This window comes from Eumetopias jubatus, unplaced genomic scaffold (assembly GCF_037043125.1).
Source record: "Eumetopias jubatus isolate StellerSeaLion01/CBP00866 unplaced genomic scaffold, mEumJub1_p1.0 scaffold_3, whole genome shotgun sequence".
Lineage (NCBI taxonomy): Eukaryota > Metazoa > Chordata > Mammalia > Carnivora > Otariidae > Eumetopias > Eumetopias jubatus.
This window is the reverse complement of record NW_028274809.1, coordinates 106838061-106862567: the sequence shown is the minus strand read 5'-3', so window position 1 is coordinate 106862567 and position 24507 is coordinate 106838061. Positions and strand designations below refer to the sequence as shown.

Genomic DNA, 24507 nt, shown 5'->3' with positions numbered 1-24507 from the left:
GGCTGCGTGCTTGGCTCAGGGTAGAAACTCAGAAAATTTTACTGAACAGCTAAAGCATATTCGACTGAATGAGAAGAAGTTAAGTAAGATACCTGAATGGTAAGCTCTCTTCCCTCGCGGTTAATGTTCAAATGGTGCATCCTTCTGTTGGCAAAGTTCTCTGCATCAATATTGAAAACCTGGGTTTCTTCCTTGCTTAGCTGATAGCGAACCTGTAAGCTTCCTTGAAAAAAAATATTAGAAATTAGAATTAAACATGGGATTTTGTATATATATATATATATATATATATAAACATAAAATGCAAAAATGTGATCAGATTATCTTTTAGTTGATCATTACTCTTTTCTAGGGATCTATGTCTCAATCCTTTCATTATTCAAATTTTGAAAAATGCTATATTACTCTATGTATATAGTATATAGCATAAACATGTATATACATATAGCAATATATGTACACTATATACTATATTAATATATATATCATATATACTATATAAATTTCATTATTCAAATTTTGAAAAATGTTATTTTACTATAGCATCTGGGTCCATACGGAAAATCCTAAGTATAGGTACAAAATTAGTGCGTGCGTGTGTGTGTGTGTGTGTGTGTGTGTGTGTGATGAAAAACCATAATTCCAGGTTGGAAAATAAAACAATCACAAGTCTATTGTGTAATTGGATTGTGAAAATTTTAATAAGATAGAGTCCTTTTCCATTCTCTCTTCAATTCCTACTATTTCTTATAATTCCTTTTCTTCCCAATTGCCTTCATGGAATTTCATAATACATAATGTGAAATAAGATTGTAAAATAATCTAAGCCACAATAGAAGAAAAATGTTTGGCCTATTAAAATGATACACAATTGAATCAGCTGATACAAGAACCTCTATAACTAATGCTGGTTTTCCTGGTTCACTCTCTCCTTTTGGCTCTATTATTGTTTGGGTTTTTATCACTTAAATATGAATAATGGGTCTGTAGCAGTGGCATATTTGGTACTGAGAGGAGTTGAGCTGCGGTGGTGGTGCAAATGTGCAGGTGTAGGGCAAGGGGACCTGGCGACAGCCAGCCTATGGTAAGGAAACACACATTGTGTGCACTAGTGGGCTGTTGGATGGCATGCTCTTCCACACTCCTTCCAATTCTAAGAATCTGGGCATGTTCATATTTAATTCAACACAATAAACTAAATTGACATGTGATAATTGTGTGTCAGGTATGGTGGTGAGTACCACATTCCTTGAGGGTATTCGGACTCTTAGCATCACACTGTCTGAGTAATTCATCTGCATACATATTCTGTGTGCATTTGTTCATTTTAAAAATCACTTCTATTTTATATATCTTCTCTAACACTTGCCTCACAATCATCTATCTTACATATTAATAGTCTCATAGGGATTCTGCCTATGAAAGTATTCTGAAGCTTCCCCAACATCACAGTTTATGTCTAAAATATTTCAACCAGTTCTTCTAGAGCCATACAAATATTGATCTCAATTTCTTAGGAGTTTTGATGCAATCAATATCTTCTACTCCTACAGGCCCTGTGCTCATCTCTACCCTAGCAGGTACTGGGCTGTGTTATTTGTATACTCACTTGTCTTTCACACAAATCTGTAAGCTCCTTGAGGATCTGCACATATCTTAGATTCCTAGTGTCTGGACCATAGCAAATACTCAGTAAATTTTAAAGGAAGGAAGCAAGGAAGGAAGGCAAGGAAGGAGGGAGGGAGGGAAGGAGAGGGAGGGAGGAAGGAAGGAAGGAAGGAAGGAAGGAAGGAAGGAAGGAAGGAAGGAAGGAAGCAAAGAAGGAAGGAAGCAAAGAAGGAGGAAAGGAAGGAAGGACCAACAAATTCAGTGGGGCTTAGAAAATTTTTACATCTGAAGAAATAACTCCTCTGAAATAGTACAAATTTAGGTGATACATATTCTCAATAAATCCAGAGACCAATGAATTATTCTTAGAAACTGTTTCACCTTGGTATTTATTGGCCCAAAGTTGGGAGAAACCCTGGAGAATACGAGTGGCATGCTTAAGGAACTGGATAATTCCTGAAGGCCCCCTCTAGAATTTAGTAGTGTCTGCACTAGTTTATCCTCCTGCATCTGAGGCTGTGATGTTTCAGGGAATTCATTCAGGTTTGGATTCCAACCAACTGCCCTCAAAATTTTGTCTCTCGTTAGCATTTAAGGTTTATCTCTTTCCCATGCACCTGGATTTGCCTTATATATCTGGTCCAGTGTTTTTCAAATTGGTTTTAAATTAGAACACTATTTGGGCACCTGGGTAGTTCAGTCAATAGAGTGTACAACTCTTGACCTCAGTGTTGTGAGTTCAAGCCCCATACTGCGTGTAAGATTACTTAAAAATATAAAATATTTAACAAAATAGAATGCTTCATTCAAATTAAATCTAAAATGAAATTTATAGAAAACAGAAAAAAAAAATAAAAACAACCCTGGATCTTCTTGAGTTGAAGTAAGAGTAGGAGGCTACTTCTAGGCTGCTGTTGCCACTGTCCTCTCTCCCTCCACCCACCTTTACTCCACAACCTCATGTTGGCCAAAAGAACTCTTTGGTCTCCCAGCAGCATAGTAGAAAACCTTGCCTCTTCAAAGTAACAACTCAGCCTACCAGGATTTGGTTACATCTGTTCTGGACAGCTTTGTATCACTCATGTGCACCCCATAGGACAGCCCACAGAACAGTCTCTCCCTGCAGTCCTAACCACTGGGACCCCACACTCCAAATACCCATAGGTGCATAGATTTGACAAGCTTACAGTTGGATTTGCCTAGGCTTTAATTTGATCAGTGACAGATTTTCTGTACATATCTATGTGGATGTAGCTGCCTGAAGAGAGAGACCTTCAGGTTAAGGAGAAGCCAAGCTCCCCTTGGAAGATGTTGAACTTATTTTCTTTCTTTTTTCTTTATTTCTTTTTTTCTTAAACAACAGACATTTATTTTCTCTGGACAATAGATCTGGATGCTAGAAGAGCAAAATGTTTTCTTAAAGGCTCTAGGCTAGGATATTTTTATGCCTCATCTTAGCTTCTGGTGGATGCTGGCAATCTTGGCATTCCTTGGCTTGTAAATGCATCACTCTGATGTCCTTTGCCTTCACATGACCTTCTCTCTGTTTCTCTCTGTTGACCCTATTTTCACATCTACTCTAATACTCAAAAGGACACCACATACCATTTGTAAGTCATTTTATTATTTGTATCCTGCTTGACAAGTGTCTACTCATAAAAATGGAAAAATATGAAATAGAAACTCAAAACTGAAAAGTCCAAATAATATCTAGTTGAATTCCTTGGATTGGGCCTTAGGGTAAAGATTCTTCCATGTCAGTTATTCCAAAACATCATTTTGTTTTCTTTCTTCTAACTGGTTCCCACTTTTCCAGTCTTCCTACTCAACTGTCTTCCACACTGCCATTAGTGTGAGTATTATAATACATATTCAGTCATGTGACTCTAGCACTTAAAAAAAATTCTAAGCCTCCTTAATTCTACACCATATATTCCAATTTCTTAGCCTGATATACGAAGCCTTTTTTTTAACCTTTCCAACTTTATCACATACATATTTTTCATATCTGAATCATACCTGAACACTCAGCATCTCTCCAGATAATGCCCCTCTTTACCTCTGTGTGTTTTTCTTTTCCTTTGTCTCCTCATCTGCCTGGCAAGCTCCTCCTCATTCTTTAAAACCCAGCTCACATGACCCAGATCTTCACTAACCTCTAAGACTAGCATAATCTTTTCTTTTACTATATTGCCACTATGCTCACTTTTAGTAACAAACCAAATTCATCATGTTTTTTTTTAATTTTTTTTTTAAGATTTTATTTATTTATTTGAGAAAGAGAATGAGAGAGACAGAGCATGAGAGGGGGGAAGGTCAGAGGGAGAAGCAGACTCTCTGCTGAGCAGGGAGCCCGATGAGGGACTCGATCCTGGGACTCCAGGATCATGACCTGAGCTGAAGGCAGTCACTTAACCAACTGAGCCACCCAGGCACCCCTCCAATTCATCATGTTTATTTTGTGTTTCCTCTTGAACTTAAGGTCCCCTAAGAAGGATAGTTGCTTATTCATCTTTGTGTCTACAAAGTATAACACAGGGTTTGCTATCTTAAGTCTCCAGAAGATATTTTTTTTAATAAAAATCCACTCTGGAGAATTTTATTACCACTGCACCAAAATTATAAACTAAAAAATTACTCGATGCCTAATGTGTGCCAGATACTAAATAAACAAATAATTATAATGTTATAGTTCTATTTTTAAGAAGTTTATAATCTAGTTGAAAGCAAAAGCAAGGTCATACATGCCTACTATACTTTAGACATTAAACCCTGTACTAAAGATATTTCTTTTCTTTTTTTAAGATTTTATTTTATTTGAGAGAGTGAGAGAGAGAGAGAATGAGTGGGGGGGGGCGATGGCAGAGGGAGAAGCAGACTCCCCGCTGAGCAGAGAGCCCAATGTGGGGCTGGATCCCAGGACTCCAGGATCATGACCTGACCTAAAGGCAAACACTTAACTGACTGAGCCACCCAGCCACCCCTAAATATGTTTTCTCTTTCTTTCTTTCTATCCTTCTTTCCTTCCTTCTTTCTTTCTCTCTCTCTTTTTTTCTCTTTCTTTCTTTCTTTTTCTTTCTTTCTTTCTTTCTTTCTTTCTTTCTTTCTTTCTTTCTTTCTTTCTTTCTTTCTTTCTTTCTTTCTTCTCTTTCTCCTCTCTTTCTCTTTCTTTCTTTTCTTCCTTCCTTCCTTCCTTCCTTCCTTTCTTTCTCTCTCTTTCTTTCTTTCTTTCTTTCTTTCTTTCTTTCTTTCTTTCTTTCTTTCTTTCTTTCTTTCTTTCTTTCTTTCTTTCTTTCTTTCTTTCTTTTTCTTTTTTTTTCCTTTCTTTCTTTCTTGTAGGCTCCATGCCCAGTGTGAAGCCAATGAAGGGCTTGAACTCAAGATTCTGAGATCAAGACCTTAGCTGAGATTCAGATGCTTAACTGACTGAGCCACCCAGATGCCCCAAGATATTGATATTTTTTAATCAAATCCTCATATCAGGAAATAGATTTTCGGGGAGGTAAACAGCTACACAAATAAATAAGAAGAAGAAGAAGAGAAGAAGGAGAAGAAGAAAATACTAGAGAAGGAGAAGAAGATTCAAACTCAGAGGTAAAGAATTTTATTTTTTTATTTTTTTTAAAGATTTTATTTATTTATTCATGAGAGACAGAGCGAGAGAGAAAGAGAGAGAGAGAGAGAGGCAGAGGGAGAAGCAGGCTCCCAAGGAGCAGGGAGCCCGATGCGGGACTCGATACCAGGACCCTGGGATCATGACCTGAGCTGAAGGCAGACGCTTAACCATCTGAGCCACCCAGGCGCCCCAGAGGTAAAGAATTTTAAAGTATATGTTCCTTCCAATATAGCACTCTGACTCCAAAGAGATGTGTGGTGGGTTAGATGGATGAGTGGATGGACAGAGAAGTGGATGGTGGAGCAAAGGGAAAGGTAAATGATTTGACAGAACATACAGAATACACGTTTGGTGAATTCAAAATGATGATGTATGTAAGTGACAAATCACCGAATTCTCCTGAAACTGATATTGCACTGTATATTAGCTAACTAGAACTTAAATAAAATCTGAAAACAAAAACAAAAACAATTAGCAGTTAAAGGGTTGAGGTAATAAAGTATTTTTCAGAGAAAGAGGTTTGCTGCAGGAAGGTAGAAGTTAACTAGGAAGATAAAACAGAACAAAATATAAGGTGATATGCTTAGGCAGTTGTAGAGATTTAAGAACAATGCTGCTGAAATTTACCATGTTTGAAGCAGTAAAACTGTAGGCCATTAGCACTGATGAGAATATTAGCAGCCATGCACCTAACCAACTTTCTCATTTTGAAAGATGGAAAATTTGAGACCTGTACCTTGAGTGAGAACTTGGAAGAGATTAGTAGAGAGGCCAGGTAGAGAAGCTCACACTAGAATGACAAAGAATCTAGACTTGTTCTTGTAAAGACACGTCCCATAAAGGACTTTAGACACATGCATGACTAGTCTGATGTACAAAAGTAGTATCTTAAGAAAATTAGCCTGCACATCCAGTGTGCATGCCAGATCTAAAAGGTCTTCCATGAGCATGACCAGGTCTCACAAGATCAAAAGAGACACCCATGGAGGTACTAGACCAACGCTGTAGAGTCCATTCTTGTATTTCTATCCATAGATTATTGTCAGTTTCTTTCTTTATCATTTCACATTGAAAGCAGGAGCTCTTCTACAATGTTGAATCTTTTCCATTCCCTATCAGTCCCTATCACTCCCAGACTTGTGTGGCTTCCTGTACACCTTCAGCTTCTACTAATCAGACCATTCTCACCAATTAGCTTCTGTTCTATCTCCACTGCCCCACCCAGTGGCACCACCCATCTACTGGTTGCTCATGTCAAAATTCTAGGAGTCAGGGGTGCCTGGGTGGCTCAGTCAGTTAAGCGTTTGCCTTCGGCTCAGGTCATGATCCCAGGGTCCTGGGATCAAGCCCCAAATCCGGCTCCCTGCTCAGTGGAGAGCCTGCATCTCCCTTTCCCTCTGCCTGCCGCTCTGCCTACTTGTGCTCTCTGTCTCTCTGTCAAATAAATAAATAAATAAAAACTTTAAAAAAAAATTATAGGAGTCATCCTTGTTTTGTTGGTTTCCTTCACTAGCACCCCTGCATACATGATGCACACACAAGTCATCAGCAACCATCTGGTCTCTACAAAGTAAATCCTGCATCTCCACATTTCTTTCCAGCTCAACCACCACACTCTCATTTAATCTATGACCGACTCTCACTTGGACTACTGCAACACATCTAAAGTCATCTCCCATATTCTAGTCTTACTTCTTGTCCCCACACTATCCATTCTCTACACATCAGTCAAATAAGCTTTTGAAATTTTGATGTCACTGATTAAAATATTTTAATAGCTCCCCAATACACTTACAATAAAATCCAAAGTATTTGTCATGGCCTTCAAATCTTATATGATCTTCTTCTATACTTTGTTTTTATTGCATTCCACATTTGCCCTTGCTCACTAAGCTCCAACTACTATTGACCTACTTTATGATCTCCTATGTGACAAGTTTACTCCTGTGTTAGAGTCTTACACCTGATTTTCTCTCTACCTGTAATGTTCCTCTTACAGATCTTTGCCAAAAGTTCTCTCCTCACTCATGGATCTGATGTGATCCATACAACCATACCTTTTATACCCATACATCCTTACCTTAGCACCTCCATGTAACAAGGTTTTCCAAACTGTTGTCATGATTGATTAGTGCATCATGGAATCAGTAAACAGAACTCAGTATTTGTTATTGCTAATAATTTCAACCCCTCCATAATTACAATTAAAGCCTCTCACTCTTTTAATACAGCCTTCTCCCTTTCTGGCTCCCTTTTTTTTTTTTTTTTTACTCTTTCTTTCTTTCTTTCTTTCTTTCTTTCTTTCTTTCTTTCTTTCTTTCTTTCTTTCTCTCTCTCTTTCTTTCTTTCTCTCTTTCTCTCTCTCTCTCTCTTTCTTTCTTTTTTTAATTATGTTCAGTTAGCCACTGTATAGTACATCATTGGTTTTTGATGTAGTGTTCAATGATTCATTAGTTGCATATAACACCCAGTGCTCATCTGATTCCCTCTTCTAATGCCTATATTTCCATAATCTCTGGTGTAAGAATTAATCTCCCTAACTACTTGGTGTTTCTCATCCCCTTCACATCCTCTTTTTTCTCCTGACCCAGCTCAAACTGCCTGGTCCATCACTGTAAATCATCCTCTCCGACAGGGTCTTAAATCCCTTGGCTACTCTTTACTGAAGGGACATATTTGCTTGGTAGAATTGTAACTATTAAAACACAACCTATGCTTTCTCCACTCCTGCCCAGTTTAGCTGGCAGAAGACAATACAAATCATGCAGATTGCTCGTAGGCCACTTCATATTCATCCCCAACTTCAAGTGGGTCTTTCTTATGTCCTCTCTTTCAGTGCATATACTAAGTCAGTGTACCTCCTGCCTCAGACAGTTCTTTAATGTCTTCTCTTCTATCTTCTGGCCCCCAACTCTGCCTTCTTCCCCACCCTCAGCTGTTGTCTCCTGCTCCTCCAAGAAAACTGAAGCAACCAGAAAAGAACTCCCACATGTCCTGACACCATATTTACTAATCTATCAATTTCTATACCCATATGTTCTACCTTATATTATTTAACTTAGATAAACTGTTTATGATTCCACCTAATATCATTTTATGCATTCCTTCTCATCCTCCTCATGTACTTGAAGACATCACTCAGGCAACATCCCCCTTCCTTTACAATTTTTTGTTTCATCCTCTGTACTACTTCATTCCCATTAGCATTTTTCCTATATTAAAGGGGAAAAATGAAAAGAAAACACTTCAACCTTTTTAACTTTAGCCATTGCCATACTTCTCTGTTCTCTTCTAATCTGTAATAAAACTTCTGAGGCTATATCTATATTTCCTGTCTCCAATTCCTCTCTCCCATTTATTTTTAAACTCCTTCCAGTAAGATTTCACCCCTGGGTCTCTACTAAAACTTCTATTGCTAAGGTCATTAATGACCTTCATGTTGCTAAATCCAATTTTCCACTCAAAATCCCCATCTTAAATCTCCTTAACATTCTAGACAGGTCACTCTCTTCTCTGTAAAACTCTTCATTTAGCTTCCAGAACATTCTCTTTCCTAGTTTCCTTCCTTCTTCACTGGCCATCCTTCTCCCTCTTCATTACTGATTCCTCTATTTCTCCTTGCCCTCTTAATGTTGAAGTCCCAAGTCTCAATCTCTGGACTTTTCTCTTTCAAAACTCACTGCCTTGACAATCTCATCCAGTGTTATGGTTCCAATATTCTCTTTTTGGTTTCTTAGAATTGGTGTTACACATAGTTTGGGAAGCCAGACATTTGAAAGCAAAGTGTCAGCATTTCCAAACTTCTCATGAAGACGCTAGGGGAAAATCTTTCCTGCCTCTTCCTAGTTTCTGCTGGGACCTGACAATCTTTGGTGCTCCTTGTCCTATAGCTGCATCATTTCAATCTCTACTTCTACTGTCATGTCACATGTCTTTCTCTCTATGTGTCTCCATATGTCTATGAGTCTATGTATCATTATCCCTTCTTCTTATAAAGACACCAGTCATTGGATTTAGAATCCACTCTAATCCAGCATGACTTAATATCTTAACTAATTAGCTGTGTTAAGACACTATTTCTACATAAAATCACATTCTGACGTTCTGAGGTGAATTTGGAGGGACGCTACTGAACCCAGTATATTATCTAAATGTACACCAATTCCAAATTTATATCTCCAGATTGGTCTTCTTCCCTCACCTGCAGTCTGCTTTATACAATTACTTTTTCAACATCTCTACTTAGATGCCTAATAACCTCAAACTTTAATATGCCCAAGACCGAATTCATGATCCTCTCTTCTAAACCTGTTTCTTCCATAACTTCCCACCTCAAGTAGTAGCAAGCCTCTACTTCCAGGTGATTGGCACAAAAATCTTAGAACCACCCCATGACTTTTTGTCTCATACTCTATTTCTAGTAGGTATGACATACTTTTATGCACCCCTTTCAAAATATATGCTGAGTCCAACTGTTTCTTTACCTCCATCAATTTCATTATTAGCACACTCATCCAAACAGCCAACATTTCTCATCCAGATTATTTCAATAGCCTCCTAACTACTCCTCTTCTATCCTTAGCACCTTATAGATTATTCTTACCAGAGCATCTAGAACAATCCTGTTATAAACAAATCAGATGTATAAATCATATAGATCAGTATAAAACAGATCAGTTGCTATAAATCAGTATAAATCAGATCAATCACTCCCCTGCTCAAAGCACTTCAATGACTCCTTATCTTACCCAGACTAGAAGGCAATGTCTTTATTGTGATTGTAGGGTCCTATGACTTTCATTACTTATTTTTCCTCATCACCTACCCCATTCCCCCTTCTAACTGGGGTCCAGTCACAATGCTTCCCTTAACAGTTCTCAAACCACAAAGATACATCTGTCTCAGACTTTCCATTCTCAGTTTTCTCTGCCTGGACTGCTTTTCTCTGGATATACACATGGCTCCCCAACAATCCTAACCCCACCCCACAAATCCTCCAAGGCTTTGCTCAAATACCACCTGTTTAAAGAGTTCTCTGATAGTCATGTTAAAACCTGTGAGGCCCTGGCCTCACGTATACATATTCCTGACCCCTTTACCCTGCTCTTCCCTCTCCCCACACAGGGCTTATCACCTTGTAACATTTTGCTTATTGTTAATATTTATTATTTATTCCCTATCTCCCTACACTAGAATGTAAGTTCCATGAAGGCAGATATTTAATAAAATGGAAGAGTCCAAAACAAAAAATATGAGTATTATTCAATATACTTAGGGGAAATATTGTTTCAGTCATACAAACTGATTCTGAGTCACTATATAAAAATATTCTTTACATAGATTTTGGTTAGACACTATAGAAGGGTCTGTTTTTTTCAAATAATTAGTTTTTAGAGTACTTATCACCATCCTGCTCTTTTCTTAATTCATATATTTTTAACTTGTTTAGTGATTTTCTTTATCCATTTAATTGTAAGCTCCATGAAAACTGAACTTTACTTGTATTTTTTCCTAAGATATACCCTGTGTTGAGAAAAAAATGCCTAGCATATAGTGGGAGGGCTCAATCAATATTTTTTTATTTTTTTAATTGAATGAGTGAACAGTATTGTTGATATATGAAAAATACTTCTTTTATCTCACCCATGCTTAAACATATATAATGCAAGCAACTATTTAAGAGTTGATCATGATAATTTTAATAATTATTGTTACAGCTATAAATGTTAGTTATTGTATGAGTATAATCAATAGGATTAAAATATCCATTGTCTATTTTGTTCTAGGGATTGTCTAAGATTTTTTCTTGTATTTCATTTTTATACATCAAAAATTATAACATATACATTATTATTTTACACTAATTTTACATGTAAAGAGAATATAGCTTGTTTAACTTGGTTGGACATTTAGTTATCAGTCATTTTACATAGATCTTCCCTCTAATCTAACTGTAATATGAATTTCCCTGTAGAGTAGCAGCCATGCTTTGCATCTTTCCTGTAACACCTACCATATACAAATAAAGCCCTTTGGATGAAGGCATATATCTGCATGACAGTCCTACTTAGCCAGACTTCACAGAGAAAACACTAAAAACCAATTTGTGGCTACTCTGAAGCCAAACTCAATTGTCTGGAGCTTGTCCTCAAATCACTGCATGCACAACTGAATGCTAAATTTAATGAAATGTCTCTAAAATAAAAATTTAAAAATCTTATATTTTTAAGCTTCTTGGAAAAAGGAAACATTTATACTAAAAGAATGGCAAGCCCCATGGAAGATAAAGTCAATTTCCATGGCAAAGTTAAACATTAAGGTTGTTTTTCTACTTCTATCTTGGGCAAGGTGAGGATAGATTAGAACCGAAAAGAATCAGCTATCCTTAAAAAAGAAAAAAAAAAAAACTCAGCTATTTGAGAATTTCTCATCAGTCAGTAACTGCAATGCACTGAGCTTTCCCAGATCCACTCAGCTATGATGGTTTTCTAGGGCTCAATTCATTTCTTATTCAAAAACAACCTTGAAAACTCTCAGAGGAAGTCATAAACAGGTACCAAATCCTCCCTCCAGCTTATTTGGTGATGGGTTCTGGTTTACTTCATTCAGCCCTATTCTAAGCACCTTAATAAGTAACAATTATCTTCTATTTCAGTGCTTCTGTTTGTTTATGTTTGCACAAAATATTCCTCAACCTGTCTTACTTTTAACTCAAAAGTCATTTGCATAGCAAAAGAGTCCCATTACTGGGAATAAACACAGACCAACTGCCCCTCCTCCATGGTACTCTGTCCAGACCCTTGTTTTCTTATGGCTTACATTATGGAATGTCAGCCTTTTTTCAATAAAAAGAAAAATACACTGAATGACAAAATTAGGAACTTAATTTATTTTTGTTTTTATTTTTCAAATTATATAGAAGAATGAAATCAAACAGGTTCCTCTGGCTCAGGTTTGTTCTCTGAATTCAGTCTTTACAGCATCTGTAAAAGGCACAGACCCCAAAACTCCATGGGAAACACTGGCTTGTGCTTTATGTGCTCAGAGGTTTCATGGAGCTACTAAAGATCTATTTTTCTTTCTGCTGAGACCCAATTAGAGTTCACTTACATTTAAAAGCTCTCTCTTATTTGTATATGATTTATGGGGTTGGAAAGCAATAGTCATTAGAACTCAACATAGTAATTAGTCTTTATTCAGGATGAGGCGGCTTTGTAAATTTTATGTTCACTTTTTATGATCCAATTGCTTTTGAATATAGATGCTTTTGATCATGGCGCTTAAAACTTTATAATATTTGGAACTAATGTTAGCTGTGTATGTATTTGTGAACATTTAAAAAAATTGATGATGACAAGTACTGACAGTATAAATGATGCAAATCCACAGAAATACTGGGTCATGATTTGCAACTTGTTATCAGGTTGGCTAAAATGCTGCTGAGAACCAGTACTTCTCTCTAATAGAAGCTGGTGCTCATTTCTCCATCTCCCATGGTGCCCAGTGTAGAACTTGGCAGGAGTAGGCATTCCGTCAATGTGCAGCAGATGGAAGGGACACATCATGATGTTCCAGGAATGGTGTTATGAACACTGGCTTAGAGAAGAAAGACAAACCTTTTCTCCCAAAACATGCACAGCCTAGCAAGTGACCCAGGACCATAAGAAGACTAATACGGTACAGTGAAAACAAATTCTGGAAACGCATCTGCCAGGTAAGAAAACTGGAAAATCAAGGAAGGCTTGCCAGTGGTGGTGATAAACCCTGAACTGCAGTCATAAAGAACACACAAAACTTGGTCACACAGACAAGAGGAAAAAAGGAGGAAAAAGAAGAAATAACAAGTAAAAGGTAGGGAGAAGAAAAAGAGGAGGGTGTGTGTGTCTATGGTTGGATGGAAAGCAGGTGTGCAAGTGGAAAATAAGCAGAAGATAATAAATTTGGGATATAAACCTTGTGTTCCTTAAGGAAGCCATTACCTCTATGGAGCCATTATTTCTTCAAATCATAATTTTGCCTTTTCTAAATGTTATTTATAAAGATAATTTCCAAAAACACAGCTCTGGATGACAGCTCTGATACATTTTCTAATGATGTCATTCCGGGGACTGGGGCCAGCAGTGATTGACACAGAGCACAAATACATCCATATTATGGGGAGCTAACAAGCCTGCATTTAATAATCAGGTCTAAAAGTATCCTTAGCATCTAATACTGTGCACACCACTTGGGAATGGTGAAGAAGGAACATTAAAAAACAATGTTGAGGGGCGCCTGGGTGGCTCAGTCAGTTAAGCGTCTGCCTTCGGCTCAGATCATGATCCCAGGGTTCTCAGACCGAGCCCCCCATCGGGCTCCCTGCTCAGTGGGGAGCCTGCTTCTCTCTCCCCCTCTGCAGCTGCCCCTGCTTGTGCTCTTTCATGCTCTCTCTCTCTGTCAAATAAAAAAAATCTAAAAAAACAAACAAACTTTCTAAAAAAAAATGTTGAGCATAGAATGATGATTCGTTAAAAAGCTTAAAGGTGAAAAAAAAGAAGCTTAAAGGTATGAAAGGTGTAGCATGGCTGGAACGGCACCCACATGCCTGGGCCTTTGTGTTTTCTTGATGCCCATCAGTGCCATGCAGCCTGCCAAGTGCACAAATTACAGAGCAGTCAGTGCTGGCTTCAGGCACTCCCATAAATGAAAATATAAATGATGGTCAATTAGAGATGATTTCCTAAACCATTTTCTAAAACCATTAACAAATAGTGTAACTAGCTCATGAATAACTTCAGACACTTTTCATAATGCAAAGTCATCAAGATATAACCACAGACTCCTGTTTAATGGCACACAGACAATTGCACGGAGGCCTTTCCTGACCGATAGTTTCTTCCAATGGGGAGTCCCACCTGTTCAGAAGTGAAGACCCTATCCAGAATGTTGTCCCTTCTCGATCCCTTATTGTTTCTTATTCCAACATGGGCCTTAGCCATGGAGATGGTGACTTGCGTCTGAGAGATGAGCTCAGAGAAGAGGTTAAAAATAAAGTTTACGGAGTGCCTATCCGATGCCACCTCTTGTAAAATCTCTTGTGTATTTATGTGACACATTTCTCTTGATGAAGGAGTAGAGTAGCATGGGGATGTCTCAAGATGCAGACTTAAAGAGCCTGCTTTTGGCTCTTCCCCAAGACCCCTTCCCAAGATTGCTGCTCCACAAAAAAAAAAAAAAAAAAAAAGATTGCTGCTCCACTCTTAAGAAGAACAAGCCACTTCCCTGGGTCAGAGCCTGTGACATGACAATTTGGAATAGTTATTATTTCTGTCACAAATGAGAAGAAGTGAAGCTCAGGGAAATTAAAAATATACCTGAAGTCTCAGTTGCAACATGAGGTTTTGAACCCAAGGCCTATAGTACTTTGTTTACATGCTACCATGAATTTGAGGTAGATAAGTAGCTGAGGAAGGGTCTCTGCCTCCAGATCTTAGACAGAACAGAGAGAGGAGACTAGACTAGCACCCAGAATAGTTTATTTTTCTCCTCAACCTCTTTTGTCTGAATATCAGGTACAACAGAAATGAAATAATAATGAAGAACATCTCCCCCCCCCGTACCCACAACATACTAACACACTCACACCCTCTAACCCATGTACACTTACACATATGACACGCCCTTGCCTAACTATACAGTTTAATCTCTCAAAAAGATGTACACATTACACATGCACAGAAGAGAAAAGACAAGAAACTTTGTTCTCTACTGAGATGATTAATTTTATGTAGTAGAACTATGGGAGGAAAAAAAAGGAAGAAAGAAAGAAAAGAAAGCAAGAACAAACATTAATAATAGTCCTTGGGAGGAAAAAAAGAATCAGAGGCCATGTAATTAAGCCTCCACATTTTTGTCTATTGAATGCCTACAGCGTGCCTTTCCCCGCCCCCCCCTCGACATTGGGACTGCACAGTCAAGGATTCTGCTCTCATGGAGCTCACACCTCCCAGTGAAGACGGAAAGTAAATCTAAATTTATAAACAAAACAAGTGTCGTGACCTAGTGACCTAGAGGGACTATCCTAGCTTTGATGGGAGCATGTAACAGGTGGAAAGGTGGCCACCTTATTCAAGGACATCCCCCCCCATATTATTTTTGTCCAGGCTCCCCACGGGGAGCCGGATGCAGGACTTGATCCCAGGACCCCAGGACCACGACCTGAGCCGAAGGCAAACGCTTAACCATCTGAGCCACCCAGCACCCACCCCATATTCTAAAATGCTTGAGCCATGCATGGACTTCCCACTGATCACCTTTTCTCCAGCACTTTCCCCTGTATCAACAACAAATTTACCTTCTTTCATCATGCCTGACAGGTTCACCTCACTGTGAAGAATCTTCCCTACATAGCAACATAATTAAGTCCTGAGACTTACATTACCTAATCTTAATCTCAATCTGTTAGCCATATCTCCCCAACCCCCTCCTGTAGTCCTATACTGCAGCCAAAAGAGGTTCACATGCTTTAAAGTATTTCCTCCACTGTTTTTACATATAGTAAGTGCTGCCAAAATATCTGCCAAATGAAGGAATGAATGCATTTCAGAAAGCCTGTACATAAAAGAAAGCTAATATTACTTTTTTACTACATCAAATATATTTGTTCACTTATGGAAACATTGAAAAAGAGACTTGTGTGCTTTTCTTGAAAGAAAAATAAAATAACTATATTTTTGTTTTCCAATATTTAGCAAAGATCTCCAGAGCTCCCCAAGCACTTCCTCATGGTTGACAATACATTCTAGTTTACAGAAAAGAGCTTTAAAGCGGGAAACTTTCTGACAGGAAGTTCAGTTCCCCATGTAAAAGCAGTCTATGCCAGATGCTAAGGGGTTGTATATACTGTCCCATGAGTCCGGGCTTATACTGCAAGGGTTGAGGAGTCAGTGAAGTTTCTAATGGAAAGAACATTGTAGGATATATTTTGGAAAAATTGCAGAGAAAAACTCCAGGTCTCAGGGCCTTAGGACGGCTAGGGATGGGAATCCTGCAAACCATCTAAAGACCTATAGGCACAGTCAAGCCCAGATTGGGTAAGAGAAAAGATGATTTTGAGAGGGCAGCACCAAGATCAGCAGGATTTGATGAAAGGTTGGGTGTATTAAGGCAAAGAGAAGAACCGTGACCACAGGGTTCCAGGTCTGGTGGTGCTCTGGGCCAGCTGACCCCTCCCACATCATTTACCTCATTCTCTGTGGCCAGCGGGACCATCTGTCAGGTCCTCCACACATTGTCCGTCCCCCTAAGAGGGTCTGTGGGCGCTATTTCCTCTATGTCTCCTCCACAGGAATCCACCCACCCAACCAACCAGCCCCACCCACCCTTCCTATTTGAGGAGAACCACTTCTCCCCTAGGGAAGCCCTCTTTGTGCCCCTCCCCCAGTTTTGATAGGAGCTCTCATAATACCCTGCATTTTCTCACAGGAAATTTTTTGCAGTTTATAGTTCTATTTCTCTTAGTGTATTAACATGTGACTCTTCCAACAGAATACAAGATCCAGGAGGACAAAGGTCCTCTCTATTTCACTCACCTCTGTGTCTTCAGTACCTATCAAAGGCATCTGGTATATGGTAGTTAATAAACAGTCATCTAATGAAGGAATTAATTAATAGCTTTGAACAGTACTGGCAATATGGAAAGAAGAAAAACAAGTTTTAAAATGAAACACTTAAAGTAGGTTTTAACTACTAAAATTTATGTGATGTAATAAGGTTATAATATAAATATAAAGTTATAGATGGCAACGAACAGTAAGAAATGTGGGGACTGGAATTTTGGAAAAGTCATTTGCTGGAAATAGACATCTAAGAGCCATTGACAGGGAAGATGTGTGAACTGCAACCCAGTTAGATTCAGTCAGCCATGTGTGATATGATATTGCTTTATAGTAAGTTAGGGATATTGCTCTCCAGCTCAAAGACTGGTTAAAATGTGTGGGAATAAAATATGTGTTCTCTCATAAGATGCTTCATATTCCTTCAAATGACAGAATCATTGTAGAATTCCATGACATGGTGGCCCAGTTCAAATCTTGAGCCTGTGTGCCTATCAACATGTTTTCTGAAAGGCAGGACAGAGTAATAGTTATGATTAGCTGGTCTGCCAGGATCAGACCCCAATATCTCTCTATATTACCAGAGAGTCCCAAGGTAAACCGAATGAACTCCCAATATCTCACTTCCTGTGTGTGCAAAATATGTATAGTCATAGCATTTACTTCATGAAATTCTGAGAATTGACACCATATTAAGTACTTTTAGAGTATCTGCAACATGATATTCATAAATGTTAGCTTATGTCATAATTATTATTTTGATTATTATGTAATCCCTGAAGGTACTTTGCAAGAATTCCATATGGAATCAAGATAAAAGATCCATCATCATATCATCATCCTAGTTGGCTTGGGCTTGATACTCCATGTCATCATTTTTGTTGTTTTAAAATGATTCAGCAAAGATTTCTATTAATGCAGCACCATATTTAAGAGCTCCATTTACACAATGGGGAATTGGAAAGAAGCAAGAGTGGCAGTGAGCTCTGAAACAGCCACCCGGAGAGCTGGTCTCATTACCAATTGATATCAATTGAATGTGTACAATTTGCTGGGTAGGCAGCAGTCTCGAAGAATTCTGAAAGACCTGATCCTCATCTCAAGTTCAAATTTCTGCCTAGTGAAAGGGCAATTTCAGAACAGATGATTTCCTAGAAGAAGCAGGTTTATATAGAAAGCAACCAGTCATTCTTATTTATTTACTGTTTTGCAAACAAAACTGTACCTAAAATATCACATTTGCTACATACTAATTCAGTTGTGGTTGGATTCTGTGCTAAACCAAAACATGGCCCAAATAATTCTTCCGCTGCTTTCCCTGGGTAAGGGACTCAAAATAGAGCAAGCTGTGAAATAAATAGGTCCATCCTATCTGCACATATTTCATTTGGATAACTCCCTTCAGTAGGGCAAGAAATGAGTTCTTTTAGCCAACGATGAGATTTAGTCACTCAGATGCTTCAGAGCCAATACTTACCTTGGGATTGTCACACTGTAGTCCATGCTTTGTACACGCCCCCTCCCCTCATCATTATTGCTGTTTAATGAAAATTTCTGATGGCCCAATATTAGTATAAAGACATGTTTTCCTTCCAAAAGCCACTTAATGTCACCTATCCTGTTTTCAAAACATCATTACAAATTTATTCCCTCACATATCTCAGTCCTACTTTGGTAAAATTAATCCACTGTTCTTTCTTACAAGAGAAGACAGGCGGTGATTTCTTGCCCTAGAGAAGTGAGGGCTTCACTCTTGTGAGAATGCTCAGGGAGGCATCAACATAAACCCTCAGAGATAGGTTTCTTAGAAGTCAAAGGCATTATTTATTGTTTGCAATTCATATTTGCAAAGTGCTTTGCGCTCCCTGGGGAAAGCTGGAATACAAACACTACATACGTGTATAATTAATAACTCCAGTAGGGATTATGGTCTCTTTGGGTAAGAGTGTATTTATACATTGACACTCATGGAAGATAGTTAAACAATTTCAAAACAACCCAAGGCATACTTCCCCTGCATGTAGGGAGAATTCATTTGCAGAGCACTCAAGAGCATGGATAGAAGCTACCATGGACACAGCATGTTTCAGTCAGCCCCCATCTCAGGAGACCACAGCACTTGGGAAATGACCCCACTAGCCATACCTGAGGACTGGCAGGAAAGACAGTGATAGTCATTATGACTAAACGTGCCAAGAATTCTCTCTGAAGAATCGTAAACCAAAACAGAAAACCAATCCCTATTCCCAATTATTCCCACTATAAATAGTTCACAAAACGGACACAGGTGTTTGATCTGAACATATGGATACAATAAAAACCTGCAAGGGGGAGAGCTCTCTGTGGCAGAAGCAATTTCAATTTAGAGGCCACTTTTATTTTTAGATGACATTACCATTTAAATATCTGCTCTAACTTATTAGCTTCTCACTTCTGCTACTAACACACAACTGTATCCTGTGTAGCTCTGAGCTTTACAAAGCACCTGGCTAAACACCCAATGACTCCAGAATCTTGCTCACAGTTCTGCGGTAAGTAAGTTTCCTAAATCTGCTTATAAAGCCATTTTTCCCCTATACTTATCCCTTGGAAAATGCTATACTTTTTCCACTGTCTCTTCATTCTCCTTTCTACCCTCTCCGTCTTTAAATCTGTGTCTGTCTCACCATTGAACAAAGTCGAAGTTTCCTACCATGGGCTACCCACCTCCGTTCCAACTCCCATTCCTCTCTCTGATATGCTCTCAATTAGGTCAGAGGAAGGAAGGAGGTGTCATTCTTCTAACTGGGAGAGTAGAAGGGTCAATGTGCTTGCCATGACATTAGAGTCTTCCTTATTGATGCCAACATGTGTGATCTGGGGCAAGAGATGTAATTTCTTGGTATATCTGTCCTAGGTCAGTCACATAGAAAGAATTAGGCAGCCATTCTTTACTGTGTGAGCTTTAGTAAGTCACCTAAACTCTCTGTTTCCCCAAACAAAATAAGAATATTTTTAAAAGTTTTTATTTTTTAAGAGAGAGAGAGAGCATAGAGGAAGAGGGAGAAGCAGACTCCCTGCTGAGCAGAGAGCTGAATGCAGGGCTCAATCCCAGGACCCTGGGATCATGACCTGAGCTGAAGGCAAATGTTTAACCAACTGAGCCACCCAGGCACCCAGAATAATAATATTAGTATCTATTTTGCATACATGTTGTTAGATTTTGAAAAAGAAAACAAAACAAAACAAAAAACCTAACGTAGGTTCTAGCCTTGCACAATACATAACAGACACTAAGCAAATACTAATTTTCCAGAAACTGGACACCTAGCTCCATGCCTGGGGACAGAGTGGTGCTAAGTGCCATACCAGGGTTGGATTTTATGGTTTTTTTTTAAGATTTTATTTATTTATTTGATAGAGAGAGAGACAGCGAGAGAGGGAACACAAGCAGGGGGGAGTGGGAGAGGGAGAAGCAGGCTTCCTGAGGAGCAGGGAGCCCGATGCGGGGCTCGATCCCAGGACCCTGGGATCATTACCTGAGCCGAAGGCAGACGCTTTAATGACTGAGCCACCCAGGCACCCTGGATGTTATGGTTTTATGACTTGGACTCATTAGTACTATGTGTGGCTCTGTATGTTGCCACCCCAAATGATGCTAACCCCTAGGCAAGCCCTCTGCATTCTAGAAGTTTGGCCAGAGGTGTCACGTGAGACCTTTCCAAGTTCTGCAGCACCCTTGACAATTCGGCAGTGTATATTTGAGGCCTTAAGAAAAATATGCATACATGTAAATTGAGCAATTAACCAGAGCAATAGTTAAGGCCCAAAGATTCAGTAGTAAGTAATTCATCATAACATCAAAAGAAGTAATACATTAAAAATCAACCTAATAATTCAAACATAAGAAAAATGTGAACAAGTTATCATCTAATACAATTTAACTGCTAGTATATAACTATAGGGAAAGATTCCACAACAACATATTAAAGGAGAATATTTCTAACACAGTATGCATAGTCTGATCATATGTGTATTTATATAGGAATAGATAGATAAAAATCACTTTAATTATGCTCTCTGTTGTATGCACTGTTATTTAATTTCCGAAATAACCCTTCAGAGTAGGTATTAATTATGAATCATTTCAAAGATATCTTGAAAGCAAGTACAACAAAGGACGGTGTTAAGGAGATACCTGCTGGATATCTATGTGGCACCTTCAGTGCCATAGTGCACTTGAATCCATGGTTACAGTGTTACCCTGTGCTTCCTTGACATGATTTAGGGGAGCCCGCTGTCCTGTTACTTACAGATTGCGCTGTGTCAGTTCCTGCTTCCAGTGCCATTCAACAAGAAATATCTCCTGGCAGCTTGCAGAGGCCTTCTGCTGCCTCACCTCCCCTTTACAGCCTGGATATTTAAACATGAACTACCTCTCTCTGTGTGCAACAGCTGGGTAGGAAGCCTGTGCCTTAATTAGCCATTTCTCCCTGGGGATTTGCGCTCAGTAAATTCACTCTTCAGAGAAAGTACAGCTGGTGAGATGAAACAACAGAGTCAATTGTCTAAAAATTCCTTTTTAAGGGAAACATCATTCGTTTTTAAGGGAAATATCATTTCTGAATGTATGTGCATGTGTGGAGGGGGGCTTTCTTTGGGAAAAAAAACAACACTAGATTTCAGGCTCTAGACTGAGAACCTCTCAAAGCTAAAGTATGGGTCATCAATAGTAAAGAATAGAGATTTTAAAGCAGAATATCTGGTGCAAATCTTGGATCTGTGACTTTATCAGCAATTTATTTAAACCTGCTCTGTCTCAGCTCCATCATCTGTGATTTGGGATGATAATAATAGTATCTATTGCATAGAATGGAACTTGGTGTGGTGTCTGAAATGTAGTAAGCGCTACATAAGTTTGTTCTCTTTAACCTCTTGGTTTTTGTGTGCAAGGCAAATAAATGATGGGTCCCTGTTAAGCAAATACTTAACATTATACTTCTAAAGAAGTCAGTTCTCAGGCAAATAAACTATACAAACAGCTGAGGAATGACTAAGAGAAGAATGGAACCTGTATTTTTTGGAAATGGGGCAAGTATGGTTTTAGGTGTTCTACAAATTCTTCCTTTTTCATAACAGAAATAAAAGAGAGAGAGAGAGAGTAGACATCATTATCAAAAACTGTGGCATGGAAACAGTCTCCAAGAAATGAAAGAGCTCTTCCAAGGTCATGGCTGTGTGGCATCAGGATTCCAGGTGTGATGTGTCAACTACAACGTTCCTCATCCCATCCAAGTCAGCCGGCTTAGCCATGGCCCCCTGTGAGTGCACCTCTGAGGAATGGCAACATGGGGCTGACTTGGAGACAGTTTTCCTCTGACTTTTCATCCACCCCTGACCCATGGTGTACAGTTCACCAAGACCAGAGCCGACTGCAGACGGTAAGCTGAAGGGCTTCCTGGGCACGGAGAGCCTCGATACGAGACAGCTGCCAGCGCGGAGGCAGGAGAAAACCTAGACACACACACAAGAGAACACAGCTGCCAGAGACCTACTCTGTTACAACAGGCAATAAGCATTAGTGTTTATTATCCTGACATGGAACTGCTTACAGAAGGATATGTCACATTTAGCTGATAATTGCAATAAGGAAACCAAATGTATTACACAAAACAAATACTGAGAGCGTGATGTTTTATTTAAAAATCAAATAAGGATATAAGTGGGCTATGGTCTCCCTGACTTCTTCCCTTTGTTGTCAGTTACTGCTCTACCCTTGAAAGGCCCAGGGCACCTGGCTGAAGGGCTGCTGTCTGGGTGGCTTGAGTCTCTCTCACAGAACCATGATGGGAGAGGAAGCGCTTGCATGGTTCCTGTGGGTTATTTGGGGGCTGGAGGGAGGCGGCAAGGGGTCATGTCTGGAAGGTGTCATGACATTCTCATCATAGTATCCGTAAAGATGCTGCAGTGCACCAACTTGGCTCTTCAGAGACGGCCGATCCAGGGATGTTATCTGCCCCAGGTCTGCCTGGACACTGAGGGTTGAGGGGACACGTGGCTGAAAATTTCCATGGCCCATGGGCAGCATGCAATGTGCCATGGGATATGGGAGGAAAGCCTGCCCGGTGGTGCCAAAGCTTCCTGATGATGAGAATCCCTGTAGATACTCATTAACAATCAACATTTTGGGGGCTTCATCACACACCCACTTAATCAAAATGTCCGAGAAGAGAACTGGGAAGGTATATGTTTAACCAACTGCCCCGGTGAGTCCTATCACAGGGAAGTTTTGGAAATATCTGGTTAAGGTAGTGTTTCTCAACTTGGAGCCTATGTGAGAATCACCGGCTGGCTTGCTAAAAGCACAGATTACTGGGCCCCACCCCAAATTTCCAATTCAGTATGTCTAGGTAGGGCATTGGAATATACATTTCCAGCCAATTCCCATGTGAGGCTGATGCTGCTGGTCTGGAGACCACACTCTGAGATCCTCTGGGTTAAGATCACATATCTGGTCTGGGAGCAAAACAGGGTGAGGGAGGAGGGGGTATTCTGGGCTGTGTTCCAGAGTAAAGCAGTCAGGGTCTGTGGAGGGGCTGGGAGTTGGGCCTGGAAATGCACTCACCATCTGACCTCCTCTCCTTCTTTCTTTACCTCCCTCTGTACATATTTCTTTCTTTTTTGGGGGGTGGGGGCGGAGGGACTTTTATCCAGCTTTCAATTCTAAGTTTGCTCCATCAACAAATCTGAACATCTATGGGGCATAAACTGACTCTGTGAAAAAGCCATCCAACTAACTTAAAATTTTTAACTTCACTAGTTACTCTGGGAAATGAAATTAAATAAGATAAATTACCTTGGAAAGGATTTAAACAGGATATGACCATAAAGTTTCTTTTTTTTTAACAGACTGCTCTTTAATTAATTAATTAATTAATTTTTGAGAAAGAAAGAGAGAGAGCTCATGTGAGTTGGGGGGAGGGGCAGAGGGAGAGGGAGAGAAAGAATCCTAAGCACGCTTCAAGCCCAGTGTGGAGTCCTGTGCGGGGCTCGATCTTACAACCGTGAGATCATGACCTGAGCCAAAATCAAGGGTCTTATGTTTAACCTACTAAACCACCCAGGTGTGTCCTGACCATAAAGTTTCTTAAACTAAGGTACCTCTTTCAGTCTTTATTTTATTTATCTTTTTAAAGATGTTATTTATTTATTTGAGAGAGAGAATGAGATAGAGAGAGCATGAGAGAAGGGAGGGTCGGAGGGAGAAGCAGACTCCCCACTGAGCAAGGAGCCAGATGCGGGACTCGATCCTGGGACTCCAGGATCATGACCTGAGCCGAAGGCAGTTGCTTAACCACTCAGGCGCCCCCTCTTTCAGTTTTTAATATTTACTGTAGTCATAAATCTCTGGATAAGTTCTCAAAATCCAAATAATTCAGATTTTAAAAATACCACTTAAAAATACTATGTTAACTAAGTTAATCTACAAGTACTTTGGTTATATAAAAATAGCAAAGTGTACTAAAATACAAGAATAGCCAGAAGAGAGATTTAAATCCCTGAGTTCGCTATCTTTTATTAAATAAGCCAATGTTATTTATAAGAACACCTTCCTGATTCTTCTTATTTTTCTACAGTTAAAGGCACTTTTGAGGTTCTAATAAAACTAGGCATTCTATCCAGAGAAATATCTCACACACAACACACATG

At 39.3% G+C, this 24507-nt stretch overlaps 1 protein-coding gene across 2 annotated transcripts in view; it reads right to left on the bottom strand.

Moving 5' to 3' along the window:
* The window catches only part of CNTNAP5 (contactin associated protein family member 5), an 855278-nt gene that overhangs the window by 48678 nt on the left and 782093 nt on the right, over window positions 1–24507 (bottom strand). For both annotated transcript variants that reach the window (XM_028101360.1, XM_028101361.1), the window contains exon 20: window positions 93–223. In XM_028101360.1, coding sequence (XP_027957161.1) covers window positions 93–223 — 131 coding nt within the window. The remainder of the gene's footprint in view (window positions 1–92; window positions 224–24507) is intronic.